A 16167-nucleotide genomic window follows, 5' to 3' on the forward strand; every position below is an offset into this window, starting at 1 on the left:
AGGCAGTGTATATGTTGCCATACATCGAAGATCTTTCCAGATTGCATTGTTTTCTATTGAGTTTCATTTCCTAAAGTGCTGGGAAGTTCTGTGCCGGTGCATAAAGCCTTTACCATTCAAAGGATTCATAGGTATTATGGCTGTGAGGGAATGTATATTGTTACTTAACACAGAAAAAATGTATCACCTGATATAATGCTGCCTGACGTTTGAAGCAGCAATTGTGAAGAAATGACAGGGCACTAACATATGTGGCCCTTCTTTATTTTAATATCAGGTAGTACACAATCATCTGAATTCAAGAAATAGTTTATTAAAATAATTAGTGACACATACTAAAACACCTCAGCAAGCAAACCCAAAAGTAGCAAGCTAGGACTCAGAAAATTAATTATGGCGTGCTGGATAAGAGACTTCCTTTCGCACATACAGGGGTGTGGTTAACTTCTGAGAGTTAATGGTTTATTTCCACATATTACATTACATTAATACTCACATGTATAGGTACGTCAGATTCAGTAATGCATGAAGAATGGAATACTAAACTAAGTTGAAAGTCTAACACAACACACAGAATTGCACAAGTCACGGAATATTTATGCACACTGCCACTATGCTTGCCATCATGGAGTGAGGCTCTACAGAGTATTGGGCAGCTTGGAAGACCTGGAGCATAGGCTGTTAAGACTATGCTCCAGTGGCACCAGAGGCAGAGTCACTCTTGAGAAGTGGGGCATTTATGTGGTGTTCGTAGTGTGTGAGCGAGTGTGAAGAACAGCAGAACACAGACCATCTGCTACAGTGCAGTTTGTGCCCTGTCACATGCATAATGGAGGACCTGCTCACCAGAAGCATTTGAAGTGGCCACATTTTGGTCAAAAAGTTTAGTTTAATAATGTGAGGTGTTTGTTTTCTTGATATCCACTTGTACACATTTTAATCTGTTTTGTAAATGTGTTTTGACATAATTAATAAATAAATAAATATTTATTTATGATATCAATATAATGGAAGGAAACATTCCACGTGGGAAAAATTATATATAAAAACAAAGATGAGGTGACTTACCGAACAAAAGCGCTGGCAGGTCGATAGACACACAAACAAACACAAACATACACACAAAATTCAAGCTTTCGCAACAAACTGTTGCCTCATCAGGAAAGAGGGAAGGAGAGGGGAAGACGAAAGGAAGTGGGTTTTAAGGGAGAGGGTAAGGAGTCATTCCAATCCCGGGAGCGGAAAGACTTACCTTAGGGGGAAAAAAGGACAGGTATACACTCGCACACACGCACATATCCATCCACACATGGATATGTGCGTGTGTGCGAGTGTATACCTGTCCTTTTTTCCCCCTAAGGTAAGTCTTTCCGCTCCCGGGATTGGAATGACTCCTTACCCTCTCCCTTAAAACCCACTTCCTTTCGTCTTCCCCTCTCCTTCCCTCTTTCCTGATGAGGCAACAGTTTGTTGCGAAAGCTTGAATTTTGTGTGTATGTTTGTGTTTGTTTGTGTGTCTATCGACCTGCCAGCGCTTTTGTTCGGTAAGTCACCTCATCTTTGTTTTTATATATAAATATTTATTGAGTTCATTCTGTGGTTCCCCTTTCTCAATCACAGTATGAACAAGAAGATGAGAAGTATTGAGATATATGCTAGCAACAGGAAATCAACTTAAATAGTTCAGTGGAAGAAATGTGATATTTACATGATTCTACGTAGATTATGCAAGAGAACTTGCTCCAGTTTTAGAAGCAGATTATTGTTGGTCTTTGGCGAAATGGTACTATCCAAGCAACTGGAAAAAGTTGCAAGTCATTCAAGTTTTCAGAGTTAATGGACTGAAGAACATAATGTAATAGCCTGTATAGTTAAGGTCAATCCGTTGCAGGATCATGGAACATGTTGTATACTTGTGTGTTATGGCCTTCTTGGAGAGTGAAAATATCCTTTGTAGGAATGAAAATAGTGTAATGGGTTGTACTTTCCGGCTGCTGATAACCACACAGTTGAGTGCCTCACAAACCAGATATCATCATCATCATCAGTTGTACTTTCGAAAGGTTTGGGCGAGCGATTCTCTGCTGGAAGTGGTTGGAGATGCAGACTATGTACGCAACTAATCTTTTTTTGAAAAACTCTTTATTAACAACCACACACAAACATAGAACACAGTATCTGCAGCAGGCAGCATGCAGGGATGAGTCAGGTGGTAGCCATGGATAGGCAGGTAGGCAGGCCCAGCAGGACTATGTGGGTGATGGTCATGGAACTGCAGGCTGTAGAGTGGCTGCGGGTGGCAGCCGGCATAGAGGTGACTGGAACTCGGTGTGCAGGGTCTGTGATTTATTAGATTTAGGACATACTAGCAGACAGAACTATGTTTCAAGGGTGCTAGCAAGATAATTGTAAAATATGAAAGTAGCATTTGGTGCAATTCAAAGGAGTCTTCTAGGATCATAACTGTTCACCCTGTATGTAAATTGTCAACATTGTAAACTTGTTGAGGTTATGCTATTGTGTACAGAAAAGTCCCAATGCCAGGAAATTGCAAGACCTACAGAGGATAAGCACTTGCAGCAGGAACTGGCAGTTGACCATCAAAATTAAACAAAAGTAACATATTGCACGTAAATACAAACACATCTTTCATTATATGATTGGCATTCAGTCGCTAAAAGCAGCCACAGCCATAAAAATGTACAAGTATGTGTCAAAAGTGATTTAACTGAAACTACCATATAAGACTATTTATAGCAAAGGAAAATGCCACACTAAGAATTATTGGTAAAATTGTAAGGAAATGTAATTCATCCACAAAGCTGATAGCTTAAAAAATTCTCAGTTGATCAGTCTGAATATTGGTTGATAGTCTGGAGCCCTTACCAGGTAAGATTAGTAGAAGAGGTATAGAATATTCACAAGTGAGCACATTCTTGACTGGTTCATTCAGTAAACACATGAACACTAAAGAGATGCTCATCCAGTTCCAAATTCCAGTTGAACATGTTGCAAAAGAAGTATATCATAGAGAGTTCTGCTGTTGAAATTATGAGAATGCACATTCTGGACGGAGAAGCAACATAATGGGAAAATCACAGAAATTATAGTTCAAGCAAAGGGTTATTATTCTTCCTGCACCTTGTTCACAGAATATGGATGAAAATGACAGTGATACATAAAGTACCCTCCACCTCACACTGTCAGATGGCTTGGCAGTTAAATGTGTGTTTATTTAAATTGTTATTTGATTGTTTCAAAATTTATTCTTGACATTTTTGTGATTGATGAATGTGCACTAATTGATTTTGTTTTTTTTTTCTCTCTCAATAGTTAATCGACGTCGAGTGTTCACCCAGAAACAGATGAAAAGTTTGACGAAGCGGCACTATCGTCTTTTACCAGAGACACAAAACAAAAATTCAGAACGAAAGCGTAAGCAAGATTTCCGCACCAATAGACTTATGGCTGAAATATTTGCCAGGGTTAGTATGGAAGTTGCTTTTTATTCAAGTTTGTAGGTTTCAGACATGAATATGGCATCTTTAACAGCCAGAGTCTCATTCAATAAAACTCTTCTGGGTGAGACCATGTCATGATCTGCATGTCATCTACTATTCCAGGCATTCATTATCAGGGTGAACTTGCTACTGTTGGCATTATCACTTCATGGTGCAGTCACATGTCCAAAGAATTTTATCAGCATGTTTCAATACTTTCCCAAAGTGTACTTACACAAGTGTTATTCACACAGTTAATTGTTTTTGCATAATTTTGGTGGGAGATGTAGACAAACAAGCTTAAAAACATGCTGTGTGATTATTACTATGCTGGGACCAATGCATGTCCTGCTGTTGAAGAAGATTGAATAAATGCTTGTATAGGGCTAACTGTAACTAAAAGTTTGTCCGTCATAACCAGACATAACTAGCCTGCTTAGGGGCTGAAAATCACTAATGACCAATAACTTGGGGATGCAAAAGGTTATGGAAAATGTATTAATCCTCTAACCAAGGGTGATTTTCCAGTATTTCTGTACAAAATTGGGGGCCATTTTTGTTCAATAATTAGAGTAGTTGTAAGAATAAAATTAAAGGAATGTAACAAGAAAACCAAAAAGTTAATTTATCGTTATATTTAATTGACATTTAACACGCCGTGCGGTTTGAGGCGCATTGTCACGGATTGTGCAGCCACTCCTGCCAGAGGTTCAAGTCCTTCGCCGGGCGTGTGTGTGTGTGTGTGTGTGTGTGTGTGTGTGTGTGTGTGTTTGTGTGTGTGTGTGTTGGTTGTTCTTAGCATAAGTTAGTGTAAGTAGTGTGTAAGTCTAGGGACCAATGACCTCAGCAGTTTGGTTCCATAGGAATTCACACACATTTGACTTTTAACAAATAATGTGGGAAATGCGAAAGTCATGTTCAGTGTTATAAAAGTGAGAATAAACTTAATAATAATTTTTGTGAGTGCTGTATATTTTCAAGCAAGGTTCCACAGACAAGCTCAAGAATATGGTTACTAATTTGCTGGCGTGAGAAGGTACATGTTAGAGTGAGTGAGTTAGACTGGAGAATGTATAAAACATGACTCCTGACATTTCAGATAGGAAAATAGTGACCTCTGATATTCTGGAGCAACAGAAAAAGATTTGATGAGAAAACAGCACCCTACTATGTTCCAGAGCAGCATAAAAGTATTCATTGGGAAAATTGTGGTTTCCAGCGTGCAAACAGAGCAAAATTGTCTAGAAAGAGTGGAATGTGCACATTTATATCACCTATGGCTGGAGGGTTAAAGACAAAAAATGCAGCCACAGAACATACAATCTTCTAATATGTTTTATGAAGTTGTCCTCTTTCATTGCAGAATATTCCAGAGGCAATTAGTCCTTTCTTTGAATCTCTAGATAGGATCTGTCTAGACTTGTTTGAACCTTTAGATAGGATCTGTGTAGACTTGTTTGGATCTCTGGGTAGGAATTGCTTAGTTTTGTTTAGTTCTCTAAACCATACCTGTGTAGAAGGGATTTATCAAGAGGAAGTTGAATAAAGCAATAGTTCTATGAATGAGCACCTGGAATATAGAATTTTGAATGTTGTGGAACATCGGGGGAATTAGAAGAGAGAGGTGTCCTTGTGCAAGTTAGATGTGGTACAAGTTAATAAAGTGAAGTGAAAAGAGAACGGTAGTGTCTGGCTAGATGGTTTTAAGTCAATAATAGTGCCAGCAAATGGTGTATCAGGTATTGCCTTTGTCACGAATAGAAATAAAGATATCAGTGTGCGTTGTATGAGTAACACTGAAGTCAAATGATTTTACTGGGTATTGAAACAAAGTAAATGCCCAAGGGATTGGGTGATATTAACTGCAGAATGTACCAAGATGAGGTGGTCAGATTCAAATCATAACCTGTTAGTGATGAACAGAAATGTGAACGTATGGAAGTGGAATATTGTAAACTCAGGACAGGATTATATAAAGTGAAAATTATGAGTGTCAGTGAGCAATGACGCAAGTAACTCTTCAGTGTTTGTCAATAGGAGAGGAGTTATGTAAAATGTGACCTACGAACGCAAATAATGGAGTTTATTCACAGCAAGAGATATATATACAAGATGCTACTAAGAAAAGTGCAAGCTATCTAAAGTCTATATTCCCAAACAAATTCCAGTCCAAGCCATGTCAGAGTTCTATCTATTACAAATAGAGTCAACCGGAATAACACTGTAGCAAATATAACAACACTTGTGGCATGCACTCCACTGCTTACATCAAGACATAGAGAAGAGAGTATCCTGCACTTGCTTACATGTTGGAGTGTGGCATGATTCTTTCAAGGGTACATCTGAGGACCAGCACCATCTGAGTATTGGTGCCACAGAGGTTGATAGCAATGTTGTGCTGGCTTCTTGGTTTCCATGACAATGTCTGGTGGCACCACTACAGTAATAAAGCAGTAAATAATTATGGAAGAACAGACCATTACAAGTGCAGTGAAATAGAGGTGAAAATTCACAAGTACCACTAAAAGAACTCCAGCTTATCACTCATAGAAGGAAATATGATGCAACTGGAAGAGGCAAATGTGAACGCAAAAGAAAAAATGAAAATTCAGCAGCATAGGTTGCTCATAAATACAGTAAATGGGAATTATAAAGAGGTTGATTCATAATTGATGAGAGAGACATTTTAATAAACAGATGTTCATAAGAAAACTACTGCAACAGTGAAGTTTTGGGGAAGTAATATTGACCTATGGACTGCAGATGAGGAATGTTTTATGAGGACAGAAACAAGGGCATATGGATGCGTATAGATGGCAAGAGGACACCAGAGGTATATATAATAGAGAAGTACTGTTCCAGTGTGGTGCAAGAGAGAGAGTTTGTTGTGGAAGCAACAGGTGGTCCTACAATGTCTTACAATTCACAACACATTGAAATATTTGACTTCAAGCGAGGCAGTTAGGGTCAAAGATACTGTTGGCATCACTAAAATCTCTTGGTATCCTTATGCCCTGGTATCAGAAAGTTGTGAAACAGGAACACAGAAAGAAAATGTAAAGGTGTGACCTTGTAGTTAGTAATTTACGGGGCACGGAGTGTTATAAAATCAGAATATTTTCATACAACTTGTTTACCTGGTGAAAAGCTGGGTCAATGTTCTAAATCCTGATATGGATGGGTGTAAAATACAGAAGTAATTAGTTTACAATAGAGGTAAAGATTGGTATACATGAAAGAAGTATTTTGTGAAAACTCCATATATAATGAAAGCATATGAAATAGCAGTTTATATATAAATGTTTTATTAGCTCCTGTCTTAAAATTGTTTTCAGCAGAACTGAAATCATGTGATATTTGATACCTTTTGGTAACAAATTAAGTACATAAAATCAAAATAAATCATTTTAATGATGGAATATGGTCAACATTTACAGTAACTTGATCAAGTCAGCATACAGTCCATTTTGATGACATAAATAACCTTACGACCATTGGTGATATTGTATTCAGTCCAGGTTCTATGGTGATTTTTGGAGGAGAGCGTTTGCAGACATTTCACTTCAGTGTACCTCTTTAGTAACATTCAACATTCAAATATTGTTTTTCTTTTTGTACAGAAACTTCAGAGGAGGGTCTTGAAAGGAGAAGTGAATTTATCAAACAGTGTCACTGTTATATCAAGCTCAGCCTGAAATTTTGCATCTCCTTTCAGGTAAGTATAAGGATGTGTAGACAATTGTCTCATTTAGTGAACCATGAACGATCCAAATTCAGTGATGATAATTTTAGTATCTATAATCCACATATGTTATTTAACTGCATAAATTAAAACTTTTTTATGTTGATTTCTGTCCAATTTTTACCTAATGACATATAGATCATAAATTTGGTTCTCCACACAGCTATAATATGAAGTCTGTTCAAAAAATTCTGGAGCATTTGTAATTTTGTGCCAGTGGTGTGTTGGAGCAAAATGCGGATGACATCCCTGCATGCACCTGTGGGTAATGTGTAACTGCCGAAAGTTTCATTGCTGCATGTGTGTTAGTTATTGTTCCATGGTGTATTGAGTAGAACGTTGTATCACATGGTTTGCAAATTTCAAGATGGCAGAGTTAGAGGAGCAATGCATTTGCATTAAATTTTGCGTGAAACTCAAGGAAACCTTTACAGAGACACACCAAATGGTACAGGAAGCCTACAGTGATGAGTGCTTAAGCTGTACTCAGTGTTGCGAATGGTTTACATGGTTTAAAAATGGCTGGACGGAAGTTGAAGATGACTGTTGTTCAGGACACCCTACTATGTCTACTGACGACGCGTATGTCAGGAACATCAACAAAAGTGTGTGTGCGAATTGAAGACAGACTGACCGAGAGAGTGCAGAAGAATGTAACATTTCAGTCGGATCGTCATAAAATCCAGACCCAGCATCTTTGAATGCATTGTGTTGCTGTCAAGTTCATCCCATGGCTCATGAGTTGAGACTAGAAAGACCTTCACCTCAAAATCTATGAAGAGCTTTTGGATCGTGCAAATGATGATGAGCTGCTGCTCAAGAGAATCATAGTTGGCGATGAGATGTGGGTCTATGGCTATGAAGTTGAGACCAAGGTTCAACTTCACATAGGCTGGGGAAAGTTTCTCTGAGAACAAGAAAAAGCTCATCAGATCAGGTCACATGTCAAAGCCATGCTGATAGTTTTCTTTGATTTTGAAGGATTAGTTCATCATGAATTCTAACCACAGGGACAAACTGTTAATCAATGGTACTATCAGGACATGTCGCGATGCCTGTGAGAAAACATGGTAAGGAAATGGCCTGAAATGTGGTGAGGCAATTCATGGCTCTTGCATGATGATAACACACCCAAAAATCCATCCCTGTTGGTGCACGACTATTGTGCAAAAAATGGAACCACTGTGCTACCTCTTCCTCCGTACTCTCAAGACCTGGCCCCTGCAGATATTTTTTGATTTCCAAAATTGAAAACTCTGTTGAAAGGATGAAGATTTGCAATGATATACAAGATAAAAGAAAATTCACTGACAGCACTTCACACAATCCAGCAAGAGGCATAGCAGGACTGCTTCCGGAAGTGGAGACGACGACGGGAGCTGTATATCAATTGTGCAGGAGAGTATTTTAAGGGAGACCATGTACAATAAATAAAAGATAAGCATAGAAAAATTTGGTGGACAAAGTTCTGGAATTTTTTGGACAGACCTATTAAGAAACTGAACTTTTGCATAATTTTTTATTTGGATCACAGATGTTTAGCCCTTGATATTTTCAGAAACGCCCTTCCTTTATTCAGATTGGTCCAAACAGTATTTCCTTTCACTACCATGTCTGCTGCTGGCAAGCTATCTAAATCTATACATTCTTCTGGTTCAGCTGCAAGAGCATGCAGTAACCATATAATATATGATGACAGAAAGACATGTTTTGTGTCAGAGAGCTTAATGACAGATAGATCTAATCTTGATTCTGAGGTCTCACTAACATACAGCTAAAGAAAACAACATATTAACTGTAATCCTTACTGTTGAACAAAGTGAAGAACATTAAGCATTTCCAGAAGGGAGATTGGTTAACAATTTCATTTTGATTTTTAAAAATGTGGTTTTCTATTGAACTAGTTTCGGGAAAAAGTCATGTCCAAATGTGGCTCCGTCATGTTTCTCTGGCAGATATTTACAATTTAATTTTTCTGGTATGTGGATGAGCTCAGTCCAAATGAAAGTACATTTTATGTTTTTAAGGTGAGGTACAGTGTTACAAGAAAACATCATTTCTCTTTGTTAAATTTCATACACTATGTGATCAAAAGTACCTGGACACCTGGCTGAAAATGACTTAAAAGTTTGTGACGCCCTCCATTGGTTATGCTGGAATTTCTATTTCGTGTTGGACCACCCTTAGCCTTGATAACAGCTTCTACTCTTGCAGGCATACATTCAGTCAGGTGCTGGAAGGTTTCTTGGGGAATGGCAGCCCATTCTTCACGGAGTGCTGCACTAAGGGGAAGTATCGATGTCGGTCCATGAGGCCGAGCACAAAGTTGGTGTTCCAAAACATCCCAAAGTTGTTCTATAGGATTCAGGTCAGGATTCTGCGCAGGCCAGTCCATTACAGGGATGTTATTATCGTATAATCAGTCCGCCACAGGCTGTGCATTATGAACAGGTGCTCGATCGTGTTGAAAGATACAATCGCCATCCCCAAATTGCTCTTCAAAAGTGGGAAGCAAGAAGGTGCTTAAAACATCAATGTAGGCCTGTGCTGTGATAGTGCCACACAAAACAACAAGGATTGCAAGCGCCCTCCGTAAAAAATACGACTACACCATAACACCACCGCCTCCAAATTTTACTGTTGGCACTACACACGCTGGCAGATGACGTTCATAGGGCATTCACCACACCCCTACCCTTCCATTGTGTACCTTGATTCGTCACTCCACATAACATTTTTCCACTGTCCAATGTTTACACTCCTTACACCAAGCGAGGCATCATTTGGCATTTACCGGCATGATGTGTGGCTTATAAGCAGCCACTCAACCACAAAATCCAAGTTTTCTCACCTCCCTCCTAACTGTCATAGTATTTGCATTGGATCCTGATGCAGTTTGTAATTCCTGTGCAATGGTTTGGATAGATGTCTGTCTATTACACATTACGACCCTCTTCAACTGTTGGTGGTCTCTGTCAATCAACAGGAGATCGCTGATATGGCAGTAGGTGGCAGCACAATGCACCTAATATGAAAAACATATGTTGTTGGGGGTGTCCGGATACTTTTGATCATATGGTGTATGTCTGTTTGATAAACTGTTCCCAAAACAGTCTAATGTGATATTCGGTTTGTTGATTTGTATTAACAGGGACAGTAAATTGTCATGTGCCAGTAGCAGACAGACATACAGAATGGTACAGGCTGCCAATTGGTATGGAGCACATTGAGCAAGTGAGACTGGGCAAATGAAAATTTCTGATATGGTAATAGTCTGATGACACTGGAACTGATTCATTAATTCCAAAGCTTATCAAAATCTATTGAGTATTATACAGTTAGGAATACATAAAATGTCTTTAAAGTGATACTGTATGACGCTGTCTTAGCAGTGCCTTGATCAGTCTCTAATGCTGTTGATAACAACAGCAGCGGACATCAACAGGTTGGTAAAAAATATTTGCTACGACTTTCTTGATTGACTTGCCCTCTCATATATGCTGACTTCTCCCATGCCATCTGTCTGCTGCTGCCATGGTATTTTGCTGCTGAGATATTGGTTGTTCTTCATGTTATTTTTTAATGTGCAGTGTTAAAGCAGTTGTCACACTACACTAATTTGGGACAGTTTTGTTTTTGATGAGAAACAAACTGATGCTGCCCACTGACACTGGGTATCATGTGGAACATGTGACGAGTACCGAGCGAGGTGGCGCAGTGGTTGGCACACTGAACTCACATTTGGGAGGACGAAGGTTCATACCCAAGTCCTGCCATCCAGATTTAGGTTTTCTGTGATTCCCATAAATTACTCCAGGCAAATTGCAGGATGATTCATCTGAAAGGGCATGGCTGATTTCCTACCCCACCCTTGACACAATCCGAGCGTGTGCTCCATCTGTAATGACCTCAATGTTGACGAGATGGCCAACCCAATCTTCCTTCTTCTTCCTTTGTTTGTAGTGACTTCATATACAAACTGCAGAAACTAAATTTCAAATATCTGCTAAAACATCAGATTAATTGCCTGATGAATCTTACGAAGGACATCCAGCATAAATTTTCTCCTTAAAAGAAAAATGCTATTGAGTGTTATGAAATTTATCTCGTACAACTTGAAATGTCAAAGGAGTCACTTAATTCTATAATAACATGAATTTAAAAGAAAGTTTCACACAAGAAGCACAGAAGTGAAAGGATTAAATACAGTCTATTGAGGTGGTTGCGTTCTTGTGCAGTGGGATGACGCTCCTCGTGAGAGATTGCCTTCAGTTGCACAGTTGTCTGGTAGGTGCCAAATTTACCATGTTCATTCCAAACGATCTATCACAGCAAGTTGTGTCCACTATTTTCTGGGATGCAACAGTACTTATTATTAAAATATAAATTAATAATGAATTACTACTATGTAAGCTTTCTGAAACAAAAAAGAAATCTTATTTCATGAGGTTTTTTGACAGTGGGAAAACTGAGGTATTTGAAGTACAGACTGTAATGTCTATCCTTTTCATAGGATTAAGGTTGTCTGACTTTTGTCTTATTTCTGCTCATTCCATTACCTAACGAATGAAATGTTCTGAGGCCAGTTAAGAAGGCATGTCAGTGCAGAGGTATGTGAATATTTTCTATGATAGGTGTAGAGACTACCATACCCTGTGTTTCCTCTATTGTCTGCTCAATCGTTGCAGTACATCTTATTTCTCTCCAGCTCTTACACTACAACACAACATAAATACTTGTCAACAAAGTAAAATACTCTGTTCCATTACATAACTCAAACATTCTCAAAATCCTTTTCTGTATCAGGAACCTGACTTTGGGATGACCTTCCTCAAAAAATCAAAGAAATTAAATTTATTTCAAACTTCAAAAGACATCTAATGGTTTGTCTTTCATCACAAGAGCTATGTGTCCTGTTTACTTGTCCATACCTCACTCTCATTAACAGTCCCTCCCCTCCTCTCCCATCCTCATCCCCGCCAAAAACAGTCATCAGAGTCCTGTTATTCCTTTTGTTTCTGATAATACTAAACACAACTCCAGACATTCTTAGGTAAGGAATATTATTGTTCTTCTTAATGTCCTTTATTATCTTTATTATTATTATTATTATTATTATTAATGGTGAAGATGGAATTGTTGCAGAACTTTTAAAGGCAGCTGGTCCAAAAACCGTTAAAGAAATTACTTCAATCATGCAAAACATTTGGCAAACTGAAAAAATTCCTGATGAATGGAAAACCGCCTTGATTCACCCACTTCATAAGAAGGGAGACAAAACTGATGTTAATAATTACAGAGGAATATCTCTTCTTCCAGTCACATACAAAATCCTCTCTCAATGTCTTCTGAACCGAGCACAACAACAACTTGAATGGAAAATTGGCGAATATCAAGCAGGTTTCAGGCCAAATAGATCTTGCCCAGAACAGATTTTAGTCCTCAAACTAATTCTCAGACATCAAAAAATTTACAATAAAAAACTAGTTTGTACCTTTGTAGATTTTAGAAAGGCTTATGCCTCAGTGGATCGTGAATCTCTTTTCCAAATTGTGAAAGAACAAGGCCTGGATCCTAAAACCACGGCAATTATCAGAGACACGCTAACTGGTACAAAATCAAAAGTAAAGTTCAGAGGAGAAATTTCAGAATCCTTTGAAATAAAAACAGGCGTGAGGCAAGGTGATGGACTCTCTCCGTTGCTATTTAACTGCGTTCTAGCAAAAGTAATACAAGAGTGGCGCGAACGAAAATTGGAGTTCAAAATTGACCAACCAGTGAAATTAGGACGAACAAATATTCGAATAGACTGTTTGGCCTTTGCAGACGACTTGGTTATTCTAACGCAGGACATCCAAATTGCTCAGAAACAAATAGAAATTCTTAAAGAAACAGCAGAAAGAGTAGGTCTCCAATTCTCATTTGAAAAAACACAGTATATGACTAGCAACAAACTGGCACCCAAACTTTTGGAAACTAAGTATGGAAAAATCAAAAGAGTTTCGCAATTCAAATATTTAGGTGAAACAATCTCAGAGACTGGTCTAGAAAAAATTGGAAATGAAATTCGTTGTCAAAAGATGGAGACAGCTTTTAGACTTACAAAAGACATCTACAACAAAAAATGTCTCTCGGGGTACTCTAAATTGAGACATTACAACACGGTCATAAAACCAGAGTGCCTTTATGGGGCTGAAACGCTAATTTTAAACAGAAAAAAGGACATTCAAGAAATCCAAAAAAGAGAAAGAAAAGTAATCAGAAAAATTCTAGGTCCAAAATATACTGAAAAAGGAACATACAAGCTAAGAGCAAATAGTGAAATTCAACAATACACCAGCATATATTCGGATATGAAAAAACGCAGATTAAAATTTTATGGGCATATTAAAAGAATGGATGCTACCAGACTAACTAAACAAGTAGTGGAATTCTACGAAAATCGAAGTAAAGCTAAATTTGAGACAATAAAATGGATTGCTGCTATAAAAGAAGACATGAAAGAGGCAGATATAAAACAAGATGAAATTCAAGACAGAAAATTATTTAGGCAAATAATTCATGACTGGGTAGTTGGTCAAGCTGAAAAACCAAAGAAAACTGGAACCACATGGTCTGATGAAAGGAAAAGAGCTCATTCCGAGAGAATGAAAACAATTTGGGCAGAGAGAAAGTCTAAAAGAAAATAACTGAATGTCCCGTGATTGTACTTCGCGTGGTCCAGTAGGGCCCAAACGTGAATAATAATAATTATTAATGCCAGTGTTATTGGATGCATGTTGGTATATGTTGATAGTGTTATTCCTGGTCTGATGGAAAGAAGGGCCTCAGGTGAAATAAAAAATTATAAATTAATTAAATTAAACCAAGGATGACTTCTTGAAATACTAATGCCGCATTGCTAAAATTATAACTATTAAATATTATACATTCTTTTTAAATATATCTGTCTCCAAAGGAATATTTAGGTTCTTTTCAGTACTGTGAATATACTGATATAATGTGCTCCCAAGACCTGTGTGTGAAATTGAATTACATGTGGATTCTAGACTAACTTTGCATGCTGTTAGAGTGTTCATCTGTTTGCTAAAGGCCTTATAAGCAATTGCACTGTTTGGTTCTATAATTTTCATGCCCAGTACTGGAAAGAGACAATTACTTTCTGTAAACTGTATGTTTGAGGTTTGTGTGAGACTTAATTTAGGGAAGGGGGAAACTGTGAATTGGATTCAGCTATACTGTCATAGTACAGTGGAACTAAGAGTTTCTTTCAAGCACTGAGTTGAAAACACTGAAAGACAGCTTTGTTTGAAAGCTTTGAAATTTTCCATCTTTTCTACATGCCTGTCAACTATTTGTTATTTCTTCTATCTGATAAGTTCTGATCCATCCCAATGTAAATATTATTTTCCATCCTGGAGTTTCCTTTATCACATATTACTAAAGTTCAGCATTCTTTCAGCAGCATGTAGCTGTGTAAATTTTAAATAGATTTGTGTAACTCTTGTAATATGAGAATTCAGTAATTATTGGGTATCATGAGAAACATCTGTGGAAAATGGATCTATGATATTACGATCACATCTGCATATATTATTGCACAATGTGCAGATGTAAACCATGCTGGGAACTGCAGGAGTTACAATGGCAGACTGAAGCTTTGATGGTTCAGATAGAATGACAGTATCTTGCAAGGCATGGATCTGAATTTTAATTCTGATTTGGCTTGCAGCATCACTGCACTTTTTAATTGTATAATAGTGGTTGACATTTTTGTGTTGGTGAGCAGATATCACAGACGTGAAACTAAATGTTTCAGTGAATGGCAGAACAGTTTAACTTCATATCAATAGGAGTAGACTACAGGGTGGACAAACTATCATTACATATTGCTGACTGTACTTAATAGAATGAGTGAGATAATGCAATGATTAATAGGCTGAGGTCTTATTCAGGAATGTAGTTCCAGTCTGTATCTAGAAATTATGATACACATTTTCTATCATTTCTGTAAATCACATTAAATGGAGGCTGGGGTTATTTCTTTGGTGAGGTCAAAACAGACTCTCAGTACCATCTCTTATGACCGTGATAGTTTCTCATCAGGACTGTGTGTTGTGATTGCATTCCAACATGGAGTGCACAACATATGCTTCTCTTCGACGTGCATTTTTATTATTTAAATTAGTAGTATGCATATAAAATTAACTAAACTACTTAGTTCATTTTTAATAGCTTCAGTATTAATAATAGTTGCACAAAAATGAAGAAAAAGTGAAAAGTTTACATATTTTTTGCATCTTATTTCAGGACATACCTACCAACTCGTATGTTAACTGTCATTCTGGGCTTCCAACGTGGAAACAAATTAATGCTCAGCTAAGCTGTGTTCTGCTGTAAAGAAGGCTATTTGTTTATGTTAGCTTGGAGAACGTCAACAAAAATGTTTTGTACAGCCATATTCATTTGTTATATCGTCACTCATGATGACTGTTATGTTATTACATGACTCTACAATATTTTATATGACTTTATGGATTAAAGAATCATGTTACTGGAAGACATTTATTCTTTGCTTCTTCCATATCTTATTTTTCCCCTGATGGCAGTTTGGATAAGTGACATGGCTATATTTTTAAATTGTGGAAATAACCACCACTGAAATTAGTTTGTGAGCATGTATCACAGAATCTTGAAAAGCATTAGCTATGGTGTTGTTACGTACTTTGCACCCAAACTCAGCCTCCAGATTGAGGTAAGTTTTTACTTTATAGCAGGATGGTGGTGGTGGATGGGGGGAGGTGGTAGTGCTCACCATGGTCCGTGGTATTTTTGATAAAGCCAAGTGCCCCTCCTCCCACAGGTTGTTCTAAATGGTAGGCACCTCAGAGAGCTCAGCTTTCATTTGCTGGATACAAGATTGGC

The 16167-nt window shown here is 37.8% G+C and overlaps 1 protein-coding gene across 4 annotated transcripts in view; it reads left to right on the plus strand.

Moving 5' to 3' along the window:
• LOC126418923 (uncharacterized) overlaps nt 1-15797 on the plus strand; it is an 89765-nt gene extending 73968 nt beyond the window's left edge. For all 4 annotated transcript variants that reach the window (XM_050085946.1, XM_050085947.1, XM_050085948.1 and 1 more), the window contains exons 9-11: nt 3334-3485; nt 7121-7215; nt 15553-15797. In XM_050085946.1, coding sequence (XP_049941903.1) covers nt 3334-3485; nt 7121-7195 — 227 coding nt within the window. In that variant the 3' untranslated portion in view covers nt 7196-7215; nt 15553-15797. The remainder of the gene's footprint in view (nt 1-3333; nt 3486-7120; nt 7216-15552) is intronic.
• The last annotated feature ends 370 nt before the right edge of the window (nt 15798-16167 follow it).

The sequence above is a fragment of the Schistocerca serialis genome, chromosome 9, assembly GCF_023864345.2.
Source record: "Schistocerca serialis cubense isolate TAMUIC-IGC-003099 chromosome 9, iqSchSeri2.2, whole genome shotgun sequence".
In the NCBI taxonomy this organism is placed as follows: domain Eukaryota; kingdom Metazoa; phylum Arthropoda; class Insecta; order Orthoptera; family Acrididae; genus Schistocerca; species Schistocerca serialis.